This window comes from Helobdella robusta, assembly GCF_000326865.2.
Source record: "Helobdella robusta unplaced genomic scaffold HELROscaffold_2, whole genome shotgun sequence".
Classification (NCBI taxonomy): Eukaryota; Metazoa; Annelida; class Clitellata; order Rhynchobdellida; family Glossiphoniidae; genus Helobdella; species Helobdella robusta.
The window spans coordinates 53,188-73,343 of record NW_008704083.1 but is presented as its reverse complement, the minus strand read 5'-3'; the positions used below and the strand labels follow the sequence as shown (position 1 = coordinate 73,343).

The 20,156-nt window shown below is 30.0% G+C and overlaps 3 protein-coding genes across 3 annotated transcripts; 1 reads left to right on the top strand and 2 right to left on the bottom strand.

Moving 5' to 3' along the window:
- Positions 1-7,687: 7,687 nt before the first annotated feature.
- HELRODRAFT_159895 (hypothetical protein) lies at positions 7,688-9,778 on the bottom strand (the record flags this gene model as incomplete). The annotated part of the gene is made up of 1 exon (XM_009016939.1): positions 7,688-9,778. One exon carries the CDS (start codon positions 9,776-9,778, stop codon positions 7,688-7,690), a length of 2,091 nt encoding a protein of 696 aa, XP_009015187.1.
- Positions 9,779-10,515: 737 nt separating this feature from the next.
- Positions 10,516-15,211, top strand: HELRODRAFT_188187 (hypothetical protein; the record flags this gene model as incomplete). Its single annotated transcript, XM_009016938.1, has 9 exons — positions 10,516-10,607; positions 11,461-11,518; positions 12,069-12,282; positions 12,507-12,854; positions 13,032-13,109; positions 13,226-13,504; positions 13,859-14,888; positions 14,933-14,974; positions 15,054-15,211. The coding sequence occupies 7 exons, from the start codon at positions 10,516-10,518 to the stop codon at positions 14,338-14,340; spliced, it is 1,551 nt and encodes a 516-aa protein (XP_009015186.1). The 3' UTR covers positions 14,341-14,888; positions 14,933-14,974; positions 15,054-15,211.
- Positions 15,212-17,009: 1,798 nt separating this feature from the next.
- HELRODRAFT_159893 (hypothetical protein) lies at positions 17,010-20,034 on the bottom strand (the record flags this gene model as incomplete). Its single annotated transcript, XM_009016937.1, has 6 exons — positions 17,010-17,262; positions 17,981-18,009; positions 18,380-18,498; positions 18,703-18,763; positions 19,112-19,421; positions 19,895-20,034. The coding sequence occupies 6 exons, from the start codon at positions 20,032-20,034 to the stop codon at positions 17,010-17,012; spliced, it is 912 nt and encodes a 303-aa protein (XP_009015185.1).
- Between the last annotated feature and the right edge of the window lie 122 nt (positions 20,035-20,156).

The window sequence follows — 20,156 nt, the reverse complement described above, 5'->3', positions numbered from 1 at the left end:
ACTACTACACTAACGACTAACAGCACTTGTTCCTAAGATCCTAAATTCTATTGCTTGATTGGTTTTAAAATTTTTATTTACAATTTACTAAATTAAATAAATGTATTAAAGAACTTATCAATCAATTTTATAAAATAAACAATTTTGTAATTTGTTCAATTCAAGCTTCAAACTCCCCAAGCTAACTTACAATTTAATTAAAATTTATTAATTATGAGTGATTCAAACTAAATTTTTTTTCATTTAATCATTTAATGTTTTACAAAATATTCCTCATTCTTAAATTGTAGTACATGTTGTTATTAAATTTATTAAAGATAATGTGTGATTCCAGTGATTCATCAATCCATAACTTGTTAGATCATGATCATTCAGTTTTAAAAGAATCCCCATCACCATAACCAATGAGGTTTGTAAAAATTGTACTTTTAATTTATTATATTTTATGCACTTAGAATGTTGTGTTATTAATTATTAATACCTTGGGAAACCGGGTCTCTGGACGCAAAACGAAGATTGATTGATTAATTATTATCGTTAATTTATTAAATGCAAGCATAGAAATAGCCACAATCAAATTAATTTATATAGGCATAAGTATAATTTGGATAATAATAATTAAAAATATCGGTATCATTTAAAATGGATAAAGTCATAAATAAAAAAATAAATCATAAATTGCTAAAAATAATAGTTCCAGTAAGATTTTGCCTTACACCTACATCTTTTTTCATTCTTATATTATACCAAATGTTTGTTATCAAATATATCAAGGATTGATTTCTCAATGCATGACTAGGTTGAATGTCATGATCCTACAGTTCCAGAGGATCCCCATCACCATTAGTCAATAAGGTTTGTAGAAATCACCCCAGGCATACCATCAATGTTTTGTAGCCACCTTTTAATGTAGTGTTAATAAAATGACATTGAGAATAGTTATTTAAAACAATCTTATTAAAATTATTGAGCAGGTATGACAAGATTACTTTCTTAATGTCCTAGTGTGAGGAAGACGTAAGCCATTTGTCCAAAGATAATCATATGCCTTATGCCCATACAAATGCAGTGTCAACGCTAATGATTTTTGATCAGAGTCATATGTTCTAATTTTTTTAAACTTTTCCAGAAATTTTTGTTAATTTATTCGTTACATTAAATACTTGATGTGTATTTCATATAAAAACTTGATTATGCCAATTTAGTTAACTTGTTAAGCATTAATATAAAATTAACTCTACTTGTAATGGTGATTGGTATGATGATGATGATGATCCCAGTCCTAAGCAGGGTTTATTATTCACAATGTCATTATGCCCTTTCTAAGTTTTAATAAAATACATGGGATATTGTTGAATGCATTTTATATTTTTTGTATAGATAAGAATGTTGCAATGTACAATGATGATGTGAATTGCTTCCTTGTGTAACTGATGACATATAAATATAACTAACTTGAAAACATGGGAATGCTTTCTTCAGCATTACCTTCCTTTCTCCATCATAACCCTTATAATCTTTGTTACAGAAATGGTCACTGCATATTCTTGCATTTTTTGATGGAAGCCATTTAAAATCATTTATTTCCTGTCTGATGCACTTAATCCAATCGTTTTGCATTTTTACATTTTGAGGAAATCTGAAATTTTATAAACTGTTACAGAAACTTGTGCATTTCTTAAGTATTGCTTTTAATAATAAAATGGTAATCCATGATAGCATTATAAATTTTAATAGTCTATAAAATAAAATATATGTAATTGTAAAACAAAATAGTTCTATTCAATGAGTATAGGGATAAGGTTACATTTATTTTAGAGTGAAGAGAAAAGATGCATCAGAAATTTTTTCATTTATATTTATTATTAATGCAATTTTTAATGCAACAGGTAGGCATGTTTGTGTATAGCTACGAAAATGAAAATTTACTTCAAAACTAAATTATTGTGTCTGACACGAAAATTAGTACAGAAACAAAAACGAAAGAATAAATGACAATATAAAAATTTAAACATTGATTGAAAGAGTTTATTCTAATTATATGGTATGGGCAATTCGTTGCGAAATCGTTGGAGGAAATGGTGTCAACAGTAGTTATTTTACTGCATGGTAGTTAATCAGCCGGTATAAAGGTTATATTCAATTCCTATCAAATAAATTTGACAAAATATCATACCCAGGCAGAACTAAATAAAGAAATAGACATGTAGTTATAATACATTTATAATGTTGTATTTACATATTCAAATTGTACAATTGTGTTATGGTGTAGGCTCAAATTATTTTGAATTCTCTCAGAAAATTTTAAACGTTTTACTACACTATATATACTAGTTATTTTTATCAACAATTTAAAAATTTTATCAATAATTAAAAAAATTTCAAATTGATTTCATTGCGATATCGATAATGATTTTTGTGACCTGACTGATTAAAAAGCATCAAAGAAAGTTAAAATAGGATGGAGAATTTGTTATATTGAGATATTCGTTTAAAAAGCGAGCAAAATTTTAATATAAAAGCGATTATAATCTATGCATATTGGCTCAGCTTGGCTTGGCTCGGCTTGGGATACGTTTTATTCTTTTTTCTCTGTTTTTCTCTGTAATTTAACATTAAGTAAGAATGCTCACATGCACACGTACATACACACAATTACATTAAATAGTTATATAGGTAGGTTAGATAGGCATAATTTTAATTGTAGGTAGGATAGATAGGAAGCATCCAACACTAATGTAGTTGAATAGGTAGGCAGCGTAAGTTTATCTCTTCTATTTTTTCTCGCACCCACATTACACGCATCAGCGTATTATACACACACACACAAACACATACATAAACACATATTAGTATTTGAGCGTTATTTTATTTTCATTACACATTCTAATTTATTATTACTAAGGTTGAGAGTAATTTAATTTTATAGGTAGTTAAAAGCAATAATTTAATTCTAGGAACAATCTTGTAATTTAAATTAAATAAACGCTGTAAGTGTATCGAGAGGTAAGTTAGTTATTAAGTTTTACATTATTATTATTAGGTTGGAGCCCAAGGCATTACGTAGGTGGTGGGGTGGGTGCCGAAAGGCCAATGAATTGGGCTCTTGAGTTTTGTAATTTTAGGTAAGCTAGGGCCACAATGTAATGAATAGGTAAGTTAAGGCTACGTTGTAACACACACTCATTAATAGATTTAGGGTTTAAGTTTTATATTATTACTAAGTTGGAGCCCAAGGCATTACGTAGGTGGTGGGGTGGGTGCCGATTGGCCAATGAATTGGGCTCTTGAGGTTTTTTGTAATTTTAGGTAAGCTAGGGCTTAATTGTAATGAATAGGTAAGCTGAGGGCACGATAGCCGATAGACTCTGAATTTTGAAGTCTCTTGTCAGAGGTAAGCCTTGGTGGCCAGTGGTATACCGGCAATGGTTTACTATCCGGACGGCAATGGTTTACTATCTGCACGGTAATGATTTACTATGCGGCACGGCCATAGTCTACTACCCGCACGGCTTCCGGACGGCAAATGGTTTACTATCCGCACGGCAATAGTCTACTATCCGCACGGCAATGGTTTTCTATCCGGTGCCCTGGCTGTCGGTGAACCTCTGTGCAAGGAGGAAGAATGAAGGGGGACTTTCGACTATCGTACCATTAACAATTTAATATAGATTAGTTAAGGCAATTGAATAGGTAGATAGGATTATTTTTATTAAACAATTTGAGATGCAGGCACCGCTAAGCTTTCTGATGAGAATCTACTCTTTCTCTATCTTTCTCCATCAACACGGGCTGTGTTTCAACAACAATCTCGAGGAGGACTGGCACCAGTTTTGGAGGACAACGTAGGAACCGGACCGCATTCAACATTCTGCCTTTGTCGAATGGACGACGGTAAGTTTTTTTTACATTTTACTTTATTATTTTAAAATTTTATTTATTTGACATTATTTTCATTTTATAATTTAATTTTTTTGCTTCTAAGATTCTAACATTTATTTACTACTACGCAAATAAAAAAATTTTGTTTACAGAATGATGAGAGGTGGGCAGTGGCGGGAGTCAGCACGTTTTAGATGGTGGTCTCATGATGATTTACATATGGTGATGGTGGTGTAAGAAGAATCAGCTCGTTGGCTGTTTGACTGACACTCTGAAGTTCGGATGGTATTTCGTGTGCCGACCAGATGGTGGTGGTCGGTGCAATGGAAAGTACAGTAACGACGATTTTTGAAGTAAAGTTTAGTTTCGTTTTTTATTTTTCTCATTCGTTCATTTTATCACTCAACCTTTTAAATTATTCTTCTATTAATTGATTCGTTAATTCATTCTATTCATTAATTGAATCATTGATTTATTAATTAATTCATTCATTCACTCATTCCTTCAACCAATTATTCAATCATTCAGTTAATCATTTATTCGATCGTTCCTTTGTTCCTTGATTTACTAATACGCTATTAAAAAATGTCTAAAGAATGATGAGAGGTGGGCTGTGGTGGGCATCAGCACGTTTCAGATGGAGGTCTCATGATGATCGTTCCGATGACAATTCGAAGATAACAACGACGGTTTTTGAAGTATGATTTAGTTTCTTTTTTTTATTTTTCTCATTCATTCATTCATTTTATCACTATCTTTCAAATTATTCCTCGGTTAATTTATTCATTGATTCATTTTATTCATTCATTAAATCATTGGTTGATTAATTAGTTAATTTATTCATTCAACCAATCGTTCAATCATTCAGTTAATCATTTATTCGTTCGTTCCTTTGTTTCTTGATTTACTACTTCGCTAATTAATAAAAAAACTTGTCTACAGTATGATGAGAGGTGGGCTGTGGTGGGCGTCAGCACGTTTCAGATGGTGGTCTCATGATGATCGTTCCGATGACAAATCGAAGATAATGTTAAAAGTAAATTTGTTTTTGTCTCATTGTACCTTTGAAAGTACTCTAATTTGAACAAAGATTGAGTGTTATCTCAAAAAGTTAAGTTGCCTATTTTTTCCAATTGCTTGTTTTTTATTTTAGTGAATTAATTTTTTTTTCAATTTATTTTTCAGTATCCGGTCAAATTCATTCCATCGATGCGTGTCAGATGATGGTCGGTGCAATGGAGGTTCGTCGGTAATGAGTGAAGTTTCTGGAGAGTGCGCGCCCGCACATTTACATACACACACATCAATACAACACATACATACACAACATCCATTCATTCAGTGTCGTTGTTGCTATGTTTCTCTTCAACTTTATATTTTCTTTACCGTGAACCGGGCTTTAATTTAATTCATAGGTAAGTTAAGGACTGAGATGAGTTAAACAATTGTAGGTAGGCTAGGGCTTAACACTAGTTAAAAAGCTTCAAGTAAAATAAAAACGCTAAAATATGTTAAATAAAATACTTGAAACATCTAAAACGAGAAATACAAATTTGTAGGTAAGTGAGTTGAGTCAATGTTTATAAGTAAGATAGGGCCCTGAGAGTTATTTTATAGGTAGGTGTCTGACTTATTCTTGCGACTTCTTACTAGTTTTGTGTGATGTGTTTGTTTTCGCTTCACAACACCACACCAACAAAACAAACTACATTTCATTCTCGTCGTCGCCTTAAATTGTACATTTTTGAACAATCTTTTTAATAATGTCTATTTATTTATTCATTAAATGTTGACTGGTTTCTAGTTTTTTTTAAATTGGTTATATAATTTTTGAATATTTCTTGATTTACTTTGTATATATGCATGTATAAATTATTTCTGTTTAGTATGTTGATTTAGTCATTATGATATGTTGTGAACTGTTCTTACTAAATGTTCATGTTACGTGGTTTATTATCCTTCGAGAACTTCTAAGGAGTGTGTATGATAATAATAATAATGGATAATAATTTTTATCGGTCGATATTTTGTTATTTGTTTATTTAAAATACGAATTTAAAAAAAATTGACATTTTAAAATTTTAATTAACCGTCACTTTTCATTTTTGAATGAATTCAAATAAAAGCAACTAATGTGTTTTTCTTTCTTTACTAAAATCTCGAAATTGTTTGTAGATCTGTACGGTTAACTGTTTGTTCGAGTTTGAACAGGCCTTGCAAATTTTTTTTATTTATTTTTGTTTTTATTTTTGTTTGTTTGGTTCATTCAATTTAGTTGATTGATCGGTTGATTGATTTGTTGGTTGATTGATTGACTGACTGACTGGCTGGCTGGCTGACTGACTGATTGTTTGATTGTTGATTGATTTATCTCATAGTATTGTATACATGAGAAAAAATCCGATTAAGCCAACCTACGGCTTCAATAAGCCACTGTTTTTCACCTGACAAAAGCAATTTCTATATTTATACTGACAAAAATAATTGTGATATGAATATATTGATTTATTTAAAGCATTATATGTACAAAAAAGTGCTATCGTAAAAGTTCTATGAAACCCTGTAAGCCACTGCTGTAAGCCAACGTATGATTTCAGCAGCCAGTTTCTTATGAGCACCAGCAGAATGTAAAATATTCATTGAATATAATGAAGATAGTCGTTCAAATAACAATTTTGATTTATTTAGGCCGTTTATTTCATAAGCAAACCAATTTTTAACATGATCGAATAGTGTAAAAAAAAAAGGGTGACTATAGTTCAATCCTACTAAGCCAATCTTCGGCCACAGTAAGCCACCGGATTTCACCGGACCAAAGGCAATTTTTATATTCAAATTAACAAAAATAATTTAATAATACATAATTCTATTAATCATTATTAAAATTAAATAGAATTACTACAATGTTTTAAGCATATTAAATCAAGTAAATATTTCATTTAGCTTGCTCGTTAAAATTCATGCAATTTCGTAATCCAACAATCCAAGCACGACAAATAGCCCGACCGATAGATCGAATTGATCGATTAGTCCTATTATTCTAGTTATGTGGTTTGGAGCAAGGGGAGACATTACTGAAAATTGAGGTTCTTTGCATATCCCTGCTTCAACCCATAAGAAGGTGTTGTATGCTGGTAAATAGGTCTCCCTTTGCGTAAACTATCCTAAATTCGAAAAAAGCTTATTAAATTAATCAACTTTATAATCGGCTAGCTAATATTCTCTGCAGTTGAAGACATTTTTACATCATATCCTTTCATTTTTTCAATTTTGTTCCAATTTAAACACTTAATTCAATTTATCGCAGTTTCCAACGGTATTTAATGTTGGCAGGTTCAAATCTAATTGCGAATATAGGCGCACAACCCTTTAAATTGATGCCTATCGCATTTATCGTTCGAATTTGTACAAACGCAAAGATGAGACAGTTTAATTAGTTAAAAATATTTTTATTTCACAGAGCATTTCAATTTTATCGAAATTAATAACAAACAAACGAATTAAAACAATTTTTCATATATAAATTTTAAAACTGTTATAAATTAAAATATTTGTGAAGACTAGACTTTGTAGATCGAAACGAAAAAAAATAACAATCATTCAACTATTTAACAACTTATTTACAATTTTGTAAAAATTTAAATACAAAGCCCGGAACAAACACAATCAGTCAACATGAAAATCAACAACAAAAAACAACTATGTAGCTCTAAACATGATGAGATGTTGGAAAAAAATGAACGAATAACAACGAAATAAACAGTGTCAACATGATAAATAAACTGATGTAGTGTAACGTAACAACTCAATCATACAGTGTCAGCATGTACTCTACTAGTATTTTTGGAAGAGGCAGGTAAGAGCATGACGGATGAAGTCTCCATTTGAGATTCACACATAAAGCGATTCTACATAATTTTTTCAGTGACCTTGGCACAGAGTTGATCTTAGCCAGATATTCCCTAACGTCTGAGCTAATTTCTCTACCGTCATCTGACTTGCAGTTTGTATTTAGAATAAAACTACTAATAAAAATATTAAAGTTTCTTTGTTCTAGTGTGTTGCAAAACAAACTAAATATTTCTTGAAAGTTATTCAAGAACATTCTATTGAGGAATGATTGAGTTAATATTAAATAAAATGAATGAAGTTCAACATAATCTGCAAGATGGTTGCTGCTACTACTGCCACCGCTACATACATCATTGGAAATCGATGGATCATTGGAACAAACTCTTGCAATAAAAGCATTCATATCAAACCCATTTTGCAAAAGTTTCGTTATTATAATTTTGATATGCATGTACATAGTTTTATCAATAGCTTCTAAACTGCAAAATGATAACATTTCAGTAAAATAAGTTGAAATTGTGTTCTGCCCTCTGGACAACTTGTATGATAATATATCATTGGGATCCATGCCTTGCTTCACGAAACCTAACAATACACCCCCAAGAAACGTGAATATGGATGTCGAGAAGGGGTTGACAGCTGACGTGTTGGCAGACAGCCACTGATAACTTGTGTGCAATAGATGGAGGAACATTGTGCAGCCAGATGAATCTCTTTTGTTCATATTGCATGGTGGCTTGGAGAACAAGAAAAATAACTGTTTCAAAGCAGTTTTCACGACAACAAACATTTCAGGTTGCAGTGACTGAAAGATGTGTATTGCATAGAACAATGGTGGCAGACACTTGGCAGCAGACTTTGGACCGGGATCTGCTCCATGTGATAAAAGTATCTCAACAACTTTGTAAATTTCTTGAAGAACAGATTTCAATCTTCTGACCTGTCCATGTTGATTAACATACAACTGTCTGGTGAGACTGTCCGTGAGCACAACGTGGAGGGCCGTCTCTCCTAAATGATTCATAATATTTGGATTGGCACCAGACACCAAAAGAAGTTTTACTGACTCGATTACTTCTTTATCATAGCTAACTTGAATCGCACTTCTGACTGTTCTGCCAACACATTTCAAGAGAACATATAAAGCTGTGTTGCCCTCATTATCTCGCATGTTTATGTGATTTCTAAATCCATATTCAAGAGCAAATTTAGTTGCTTTTACAAGACCTAAATTAACCTTTCTCTTGTACATTTCATGGAGTGTTGAACCGTTGTCAATTAGAAATACGGTGTCTTTAATTTCGGCACCATTGTTCATGAGGAACTTTGCATTATCAGCATCAACAACTAGACTTATTTGCAAAGGCGTTTTGCCTTCCTTGTTTTCTTGCACTATTTGTTCTGAATAATTTTGCATCAAGTATTTAGAACAGGCAAATGCTCCCATTTTGCATGCTTCATGCAAGAGAAATTCAGTTTTGATTTGGCACTTTGAATTTTCATGGTTAATGAGCAGTGGAAGAAGCGAATCATGATCTCCTGATAAAATACACATCATCGGTGTATACACAGGTTGGTAGGCTAGGCAGAATATTTTATCAGGACACGTTCTGATCTTGTGTTCTTCAGGGTAACACACTGTGCACTCCAAATCTGCCTTGGCTCCATAACACAGTAACATATGAACAATTTCTATGTGTCCTAGAGAGCAAGCCAGGTGAAGTGGTAAACTACAAATTCCAGAATTGACGTCTGCTCCTTTTTTCAAAAATAATTTTACAAATGGTACAAGATTTTTTACAATTGAACATTGTAGCAATGTAAATCCATTTGAATTTACAACTGTGAACAAACTCTGCTGATTGCATTTGAGATTTTCTTCAATTAATTTTTTTGCTTCATTTACATCTGTTGTTGTGACAGAGGAATTATTAATTATTTCAAATATCTTTGTGGCACTGTTTCTAACAACTTCATTCACATAAGAAATTGGAACCAGTCTGTGAGACTTATTTGGCCTTAGATTATCCAATGACTTTTGCATTCTTTTTCAGTGGTCCTGAAAAAATTATTTTTAAAATATATTTTAAAAAAAATTATATTAAAGTTGAAAATAACTAAAATGTCTAAAATTAACAAAAATTAAATTTTTAATCAATGTTTGTGAGAATCATTAATTATTTATTTTATTAGTTTACGACCTTTGGTGTTCATAGTTTATTCATTTACTGTTCAGACTGTAATTTGTTATTTTCCATGACTATCACTTGCGATAAAAAATGAAGAAAGGAAAGATGCATCTTAAAATAATTAATTCATTAAATTATAAAATAAACAGAATTTTATTTATTACATTTTTGTTCAACGTGATCATTTGAAACGATAAACGGATAAAGATACTTAACAATTGTACAACAGTGTGAATCAATCAGCGCAATAAGTTACAAAAATATCTAGTTTATTTAGTTTTTGGATTTAAAATCAGTCCCTAAGAATTAAATTAAAATCAATTCTGCAATTGGTTCGCCATTTTTTTAAACTAGCTTAAATTGTAAATCTATTTTGAGACAAAGGCAGAAGAGTATGTTAAAAGGTGCTTGAAATGTCTTTTCTAAAAAAATTTACTATCTAATGTTTTAACATAACAAATAAATTGTTTAAATAATTTAAAGCAAAATTTTAGTTTTTTAGCATACAAAAAAAATTACAAAATGTTCTGCACTAAATAATTTGATCAGATAAGTGTTTAAGAAATTTAAATGGCTAACATAGAAAACAAACATGTGTGTCGTTGGCAGCGGTCTGATTCTTCCTATTCTTTCACTAATTTTAACTTATCACGCTTACAACACATCAACAGATTTAAATAATAGGTAAGAGATTGACAAGTGACCTACATTTTTAGAAATAAATTTTTAATATTATTGATTGGTTGTTCCCTTTTGAATTTTATTTTTTTAATTAAAATTTCAATATAAAAAAATATACTCTCAGATTCTAGTTAGTGGTCGAGTTGCTAGTCAAAAAAATTAAATTTAAATTATCCGCCATCTATTACTTTTATTAGCTAACACACTGACAAGACAGTTAACCTCCTCTACTGCAAATAAACAAGGAATGTCCTGGTTCAAAAATAAGTTTTAGTCTTAAGAAGTGTTAAGTAGTTAATTAAAGTCTTGGGGTTTTGTTCAACAAAACTTTAATTTGAATTAACCCAAATGCCATTCATCTGATTAGGCCATGTAACATACCATACAGCTTTTCTTATTACAAGTTAATTATAATATAAATGTATAAACACCTATTTCATTATTGTTTATTTATGTAAAATAAATATATTAAAAAATCTAGTTAGGCCTTACTTAACCTGAGTTGAGAAGCGCTAGCCTAAGACCAAGATGAGCAAATGTCAGCATGACTGACAAAAAGTCATTTGAACAGATATTGCTGCTTCTTCAAATGTTTTTGAACTGTTCATCAGATGGCTGTTGATGTTTATATTTTATTTATACATAGCAAACTGTTTCATCATATTGAATAGGTGTTTAATTGGCACTGGCTATGTTTAATACTGCTTTATCAATCCCACATTTTTTATTAAGCTACCTATGTAAAGGTGAAAAAAAACATTTATCAGTCAGCATTACATTAAGATGTATGTTGTAAAGAAATCTTGTTCTTGTGAAAATAAAATAAAATTTAATTTTAAACTGTTGACAATTTCAGGGATGAGAAATTTACGAAAGATGAAAACTCAAAAATGAATGCTTCTCATTTTGGCCAAGTAAATTTGAATGATACTAACTAAATATGCAAATAATGTTCATTGATAGTTATAAATAAAACATGCTAGTTGTATGTTTTATTTTCTACTATTTTAATTCAATACTTGTTTGATTCTCATTTCAGCTTCTTTATACAATTTTTACTTTGCAGAGCCAATTGTGTTTGATATCTTTCATTTGGTTTGTATTAAACGTGCCTGATTGTTCATTGTTATCTTTTGTTTGAGTTATGTATTTTTATTCGAATTTTGTGCATGTATTATCTTCTCATTTGTTGTTTGTTTTTTGTTCTTAATTTATTTTATTTAATTTTTTTTATATTTGTAGAACATTTATTATTTAAAATAACTTCACATTGTTATAAGTTTGCTAATTTAAATCTATTACAACAGAAAATCTATCAATTTTTTTAGTAAAAGAAAATTAATTTATTCCAAATTTAGAACTTTTATTTTAATAGGTGTTGATATTGATAGAGCTCTGATATTTCAATAATCTGAATTTACATTCTTACTAAACTTTTTTTTCACATAATGGAAAACCCCATAGAAATTGAAACACCCATTGAAGGCAGCATTGTTAAACAGTGATGACAACATTTACACTCGTGATAATGACATTAAATATTTGTATGGAAGACCAAGACATTTTACAAATTTCAAAACAAAGAAGCCGATAAATGATAATTATTATTATGATGGTGGGGATGATGTTAGAAGCAGGAATGATGATGGAGATTGGTATTCCAGTTTTGACAGCAGAAGTATTTGTTGATTTTCATTCATCTGATATGCTCGTTTCTTTGTGATGTTTATATGGTTTTTTGTATATAATGTTATTTATTTTTGTATTTTTTTTAAATTTTTCATATTAACTAACTTCAATATTTGTTTTAATTGAACAAAACTATGAGTGTGAAATTATGTCCAAATCGAAATTTTATTATAGAAAATAAAAAATATAAAAAAGAAATATTTTTCGACCCAGGGGTTCTACCAAGGTACCAGAATCGAAAGAATTCTTTCCATCATTACCCTCCTTCCAACATATTCACCTATCCAGATCTCTATCAGTATTCTTCCAACAGTAGGTCTAGCAATGTAAAAGATAATAATGCTAACATCCTCGATAACATTGATGTTGGGGATGATGTTACCAGTGATAACGATGATGAAGGTGCTGGTGATTACGTGGAGTTCAATGGTTTTGCTGCTAACAAGAAGAGACTGAGGAATCCTAAATTTGTGACCAGGAATTTTTCAGTGAAATCTTTGCTTAGTGTTCACAATGGCGGTCATGGGGGTGGTCATTCTAATGGCAGTAACACCTTAGATGGTTATTAGATGTCCAGTTGTTTGTCCAGATATTTATAATTTTTGATAATGTCGATTTTATTTTGTCAACTTTTTACATTATCATTATTATTATCAGTAATTGAATTACTATTATTTTTGTAAAATGAAATGAAAGCCGGGAGAGGTTTGTAAAGTTCTTATTAAAAAAAATATTCAGAAAAATTTCCTAAGCCTGCTGAAGTTGCTTCTCCTAAAAAAGGTCTAAGAAATACTTTGATTTCCACAGTTTCTGAAAGTAAGAGTAGCACAATGGGTATATTTTCATGATACTGTATCTCATTTTTTAATGTACGATTTTTTAGATATCTTTGTTATATCATTAAAAATTTGAATTTTTTTTTACTTTGGCAGAAGTCAAACCAACTACTGCCACGCAGACAAGATTGCCATCATTAGTACCTTCCTTTTCCAGTCAACCATCATTGAATGTTGAATATCGTACTAACATTGCGGTCACCTCCTCTACAGGACTGGTCATTGAAAGGTCAGAGGTCAAGCAACATCGAGTTCTAGATGTGAATGCGTTTGATGTTTCAGATCTGAATGCTTCTATTGTCATTGCCTCCCTGCTTATTGTTCCTATCTTATTGCTGGTTATTGCCACATTGGTCATCAAGTTTACCAGATCAGGTTGGTTTTTTTGTATGCTTTGTTAATTTTTTTCTAATAATTTTAGGTGTTTTTCAAGATAAAACTGGCGTTTTTGTAAATTTATTTGAAAAATAATTGAAAACTTCATTCTGTAAAAAAAAGCTTCAAAGTTATATTTACCTGAACAGATGAAATATTTTATTTGTTCAAGCATAGATTCTTTGCTAGATATGCTTACTTAATCACATATAACCCATAGGTGATGTGTCGGTCGTATATATACTTAGTTTGTATGCTTGTAGTTTGATACCTCTGTGAAATACATGGGAAAAAAATTGTAAAGAGTATTACATAAATATTGAATGATGAAGGTTAAAAACATTCGTATAACAGGTAAGTGCCGCCTGTTTGGTCGGCTGTCAAAAAATCGTCGGTACACTCTGGTAGATGTGCTGACGTCAACAATCAACCCAACACCTCACATCGAAAACCATCTCCTCAACAACAAAACCACCAACAACAACAACGATGATGACGACGACCCGGACGATGGTGCGACTGACAACAACAACATCAGCAACGATATAGGCAACAATTCCAGTTGCGTGAAGAAGAGCAAAAAGAAAAAATATAAAAGGAAAAACGCAAGGAAGCAGCTGAGAGAGATAGTGATTGACGAGGAGGACGAAAATGATGAAGAGAGTGAGTTGATGAGGGTCCGAAGACGTCAGGATGATGGTGATGATGGGGGGGATGATAACGACGAGGAAGAAGATGATGATTTTAGTCCACCAATCAGGAATGATGCAGCGCCATTTACTACTAAAGTTAACTCATGTGGGCCAGATAGAAAGACACAACACACCAAAGCTTAAATAGTTGTATCTATTATTCTCACATGCTTATATTTATACATACATGTACCGTGTATGTATACACAAACGTAAATATGTTATACATAATACATAAATGTTTGGTGGTATTGTATTAGTAAATCAAAAACGGTATTTAAATATATTGTGTATCATATTATTGTCGTAATCGTATCTCTATAACATTAAAATTTATTATTTTGTTGTCTTTCAAAATAAAATAAAAATATATATATGCGTGTGCTTGCGTGCGTGTGTATGTGTTGTTTGTGTTTGTGCGAGAGAAAAAAAGAGAGAGAAATTTCAAAAATTTCCTATGTAAATAGATATATTTATTTCATTGTATGTTGTGTAAACAGTTAGTGAATGGCTGTAAATCAGAGGTTTGTCATATTCTGTTTCATTTCATCATTAATTTTTAATTATTAATGTATTTAATTCTAATTATTTTTATTCATTTATTCAACGATTGTTATCCTTTTATTCATTTTTCTTATTTTTGCATTAGTAGCTTACGTTTATTTTGGGGTGCTATGTATATATATATATATATATATATATATATATATATATATATATATATATATATATATATGCAATTGTTGATAAAAATTACAGCATGTTCTGTGTTAGTTTCCTGTTTAATTTTTCGAAAGCTAGCTAACTTACTCAGACGCCGAACATACTGTTATTTTCATCAATAACTGCATTTCTGGCAGTCTTAATCGAATATATATATATATACAAACGAGCTTGTACGTCCACCCATATATATATATATATATATATATATATATATATATATATATATATATATAAATTATAAGGACATATTCTTTGTTAATCTCGTTAACATAAACAACAAATTAACTATAATAACGTTTAATGTTAAAATCAATTCCATATATGATGGCTTTAACTAGTTTATACCATTAACTTGAGAACCTTTCTTACAAAACTTCCCGTTACCATAACAAAGATACATCTAATTAATGTTAGTAACAATGACAAAATAAAAGCCAAAACCTAGTCATGGTATTGTCATATAATTATTACATTACAAAAATTAGCATCAAATTATTGCCATTATGTACGATATCTAGTCTTAATTCAAGGGATAAGTATATAAATAAATAAAACAACAAAAAATATATTTATATTATAAATAGCATATTATTATTAGTATATAAATAATATAATATAAATGGATTAATTTACATACGATGGCACAATTCATGAATGAGCAATTTTGAAAGGGTTCTTTTGCCATAAGAGCAAATGTTTATAGACAAAAATAATTTTAAATTATTTATACTATAAATAAATTAATTTTATAGTTAAGTTAATAATAATGAGTATAAATAATAATTAATCAACAAATTAATTAATTAATATTAAATAATTAAAAACGTTGAGAAATTAATTTTAAGATCGCCAAATAATCATAAAAACATTGAAAATAGTATTTTTTCTATTATTCAAAAACGCTTTACGTATAAAACTCAAAATAGAAAACTTTAGTTATTAAGGAATCCACACACACACACACCAACACACACACACACGTAACACACAAACAAACGGCAATGACAAAAAATGATAGGAAAGGTAAACGCCAATTAGAAAAAATAAACTGTAAAATTTAAATACAATTTAAATTAATAAAAAATGTACAAAACACGAGCACAATATAAATTAAAAATTTATAAAAATGAAATCAACTTTAATTGATAAAAATAAAAATAAGGCATAGATACTCAGAGTAAATAGTCTATAAATTGTAATTATAAGGCATATATAAACGCAAGGATATTTACATCTTATTAACGTAAATCAGATATATAAACAAGCAATGTGATATATACATCTGTAGTACGTGTATATGCATATAGAAATATATATATATATATAGAAATATAAATATATATATATATGAATGTATAGTATATAGAACTGCGTGTGTTTTTTGTGTGTGCGTGTGTGTATGTGTTAATGTGCTTAAAAAAATAAACAAAACCCCGACCAAGACACAAAGTGATTCGTTAGTTGAGATGATTACACCACCAATTAAACAAATTAATTAATTAATCTCTGAACCTAAGCAAATAACCTTTAAACCCTTGTTTAAAGTTTTATCTTGACAAATTAATTGGGGATGAGAGTTCGAGTATATATAAATGTATGAATGCAGTAATTATGGTCTTTTACCAGCATTCACCAAATGTGTGTGTCGTGTGTGTAATTAATAAAATATAAATGTGTGAGGAAAAGAAGTTCGTCATCAAGTTAACAAACACGCATTTACAAACGTTATTAAATAAGTAAAATAAACAATTAAACTATATAAACAATCATAAATTTAATTATTAATTTCGATTTAATTATAAAAAAAAAACAAAAAAAACATCCAAAACGACAATTAACGATACAATTTTGTAGCAATCACATCAGTGAAGCTAATATAAATAAAAACCGTTACACTGACGATGATGTTTATAAACATGTCAATCAAATAATCAAAAAACCACAAACAGCAGTTGGATGGATGAAAGAATGAATGAATCAATCAATCAATTTTTCAATCAATCGTGCATCGAATTAATGTGTGAACAAGTGAATGAATGAACGAATGAATGAATGAATGAATGAATAAATGAACCAAAATAAACCAATCAGACATCATCATTAGTATTAAATGTAATCAAATTAGGATTTTGTATATTGTTCTCATTAGCATTGTAAGCGGAAGCGGAGTTATCAAAAGAGCCGTAGATTCCAGTTGTGTTGAATATAAAGCTGTCACTATCGCCAACGTCACCCAATAAATTTGTTTGTTGTGGGACATCAAAGATGTTGTTGTTGTTGTTATTATTATTATTATCGTTGTTGTTGTTGTTAATGTTAATGTTGTCGTGGAATGTAGGTCTGGATGTATGGGAAGCAAAGACGTTAACGATGACAGTCGATGCGATCAGGATCGTGTATATGTAGGAAACTAACATCTAGCATTGGTTGTTTGGTTGGTTTGTTGGTGGGTTGGTTGGTTGTTTGAATGAATGGTTAGTTGATTGGTTTGTTGGTTGGTCATTTGAATGGTTTATTGGTTGGTTGATTTGTTGGTTGGTTGATCGTTTGAATGGTTGGTTGGTTAGTTGAAAAGTGAATGAATGTATTAATTAATTAATATATGAATGACTGACTGGACGAATAAATGAATGAATAAATGAACAAACTTCAATTGTAAGTATAACTTGAATAGGCCAACGTGAACAATCTAACTGTCCATAATCTTTGAAATGATTTAATTAATATATTATAATTAAAGGGGGGAGGGAATTAATAACATAATTTTGTTTTATTAATCAATTAATCAACTTTAATTAAATAAAATTCTAATTTGATAGCCAAATTTAGATTGGCGCAAAAATAACGTTGATTTTTTGATTTGGCATTACATAATTTTTCAACACAAAGTTTTTAAATCAATTTCCTTGCATGAATATATATCATTGTAATGGTAATCTTCACACACATACACACACACACACACACGTATGCACACACACGCACACTCACAAACACACGTACACACTAACAAGTGAGAGTTATAACACTGATGGAAGAATGGAAATTTACAAGGTACCTCCCAATAAAATATTGAGAATCATTCCCCTGTATGATAAAACATTACAGCATAATAAAACGAATAAATTACATAAATTATTATAATAAAAAAATTTACTTACAATAAGAAATAAATATTACCTAAGTGGGAAAATAATAACATCAATAATAATATATAAAAATGTTACAGTAACAATATTAGTTTAATAATAACTACAAAAAATAAAAATAATACAACAAAATAATAATAATATTAGAACAATATTTTATTGACCAAAAAGATGAAATCAAAATGAAATTAATCAAAAATTATTAATAATATATAAGAGTGTAAACAAAATAAATGTAAATAATTTATAAAATTTTAATAATATATATATATATAATAATAATAATATAAAATAATAATAAAAATAACCTGTAATTGTTGTATAGTTGTGTATAGAGAAGCGAAGATGACAACAGTAACAAAGCAGGAGGTACAGAGCGTATACAAGTGTACACGCTTCAGATCCATATAAAATTTCAGCAATCTTACTGTAGAATAGTTATAATAATAATGGGAACATCCTTTTATTTTCTAACTCCAAATACCAAATATTAATAATGAAATAATTATAAAATCCTATTTAATAATAATAACTATAATAATAATCAATAATAATAATAACATTGGTGATAACATGATGATAATGATGGTTGTAGCAATGATGATGATGACGATGATGATGGATTACTAACAGTAGTGCATAAAAAGCAACACAATGCAGATGATCACAGAGGTACATGAGGTGTAAGGCACCTGAATGAATGAATGAATAAATGAATGAATGAATGAATGAATGAATGAATGAATGCCACATCATCATAATCATTCATCCCAATTACTATACCACCATCATCATCATCACAATAATCTTCATCACCATCACAACCACCATCATCATTCATCATCATCGTCGTTGAAATTGATGATAATCTTACATGAGGGTAAAGATGAAGATCTATGAATGAATCAACGACTGTGGCTGTAATCTGATCATAAGAAATATTATCATCCTTCTTATCATATTATCACGTGCAGTTTTTGAAAATAAATACATATGTATTGTATATATTATATGTAGAAAAAAATATCAAGAAGACAGACCTGTAAGATGAACATAATAAGAACCGAATATTCAATCAAGTAATTGAAAAGTGAGCATCTCTTCTTAAATTGAGAGCACGAGCCTCCTGACGAGTTGGATATTAAACTACAACCATATGCAGCATTTGATCCAGTAATGTTGTTGTTGTTGTTGTTAATAGTGTTGACGTCATTAGTGTTGTTGCTGTTATTGATGTCAGTGTGGTCACACCTGTACAGTTCATTTGATAGTATCTGGGATATCTCGTGGACACTGTGTATCAGATACTGAACTTGCCTTCTTGTCATTGTGCATTTCTGTTGCTCTGACCTGTTTGGGATGTCATGTTGTTGTTGTCTGGGGTGTTATGCGTATTTCTGCATATATATCACATATATAAAAGTGGCTATTGTGATGGTAAAGTAAAGTAAGTAAAGTTCAGTGTCTCAACTCCTGGATTCAAATGCAAAAAGATAACCGCTTACTATGCTAAGCCAACTATTATCATGCACATGTTGGCATTAGTATTATAAATTATATTTATTACATAACTAAGTATGTATATATATAACCTATTATAATGTAATAATGTATGTAAGATGTATGTAAGTAATTGTAATGTGCTATCAGCTATTGGATACTAAATTATCATAAAAAATACGTCTATTTATTAACTAACATCACTGATTTAAAAAAATTGGTAGCAATAAAACACAATCAACAAATGGCCAACTAAAACTAAACTACTAAAAGTAAAACTAAATTACTACTAAACTTTACTAAAGTTTAGTAGCTAAACCAACTGATTGATACGAGCTGCAGCCCTTCTCAACAATGGCGACGTGTCGTCTCCAGTGTTGTAATCCCACGCGAGATCCACTGCTGTTGTCGTTGACGTGTTGTTGTTCGGAATGACGGATTGGGTGGTTGTTGTGGGGGCCATTTGATTAGGCGGAAAAGTATCCATTGTTCTTTCCAACCGTCAACACAGTCATGAGAGTTCTTATTATTATTTTGATTTTAAAAGTTAACTCTAGAATGTCGACGAATTTTGTTTGTTCAGAT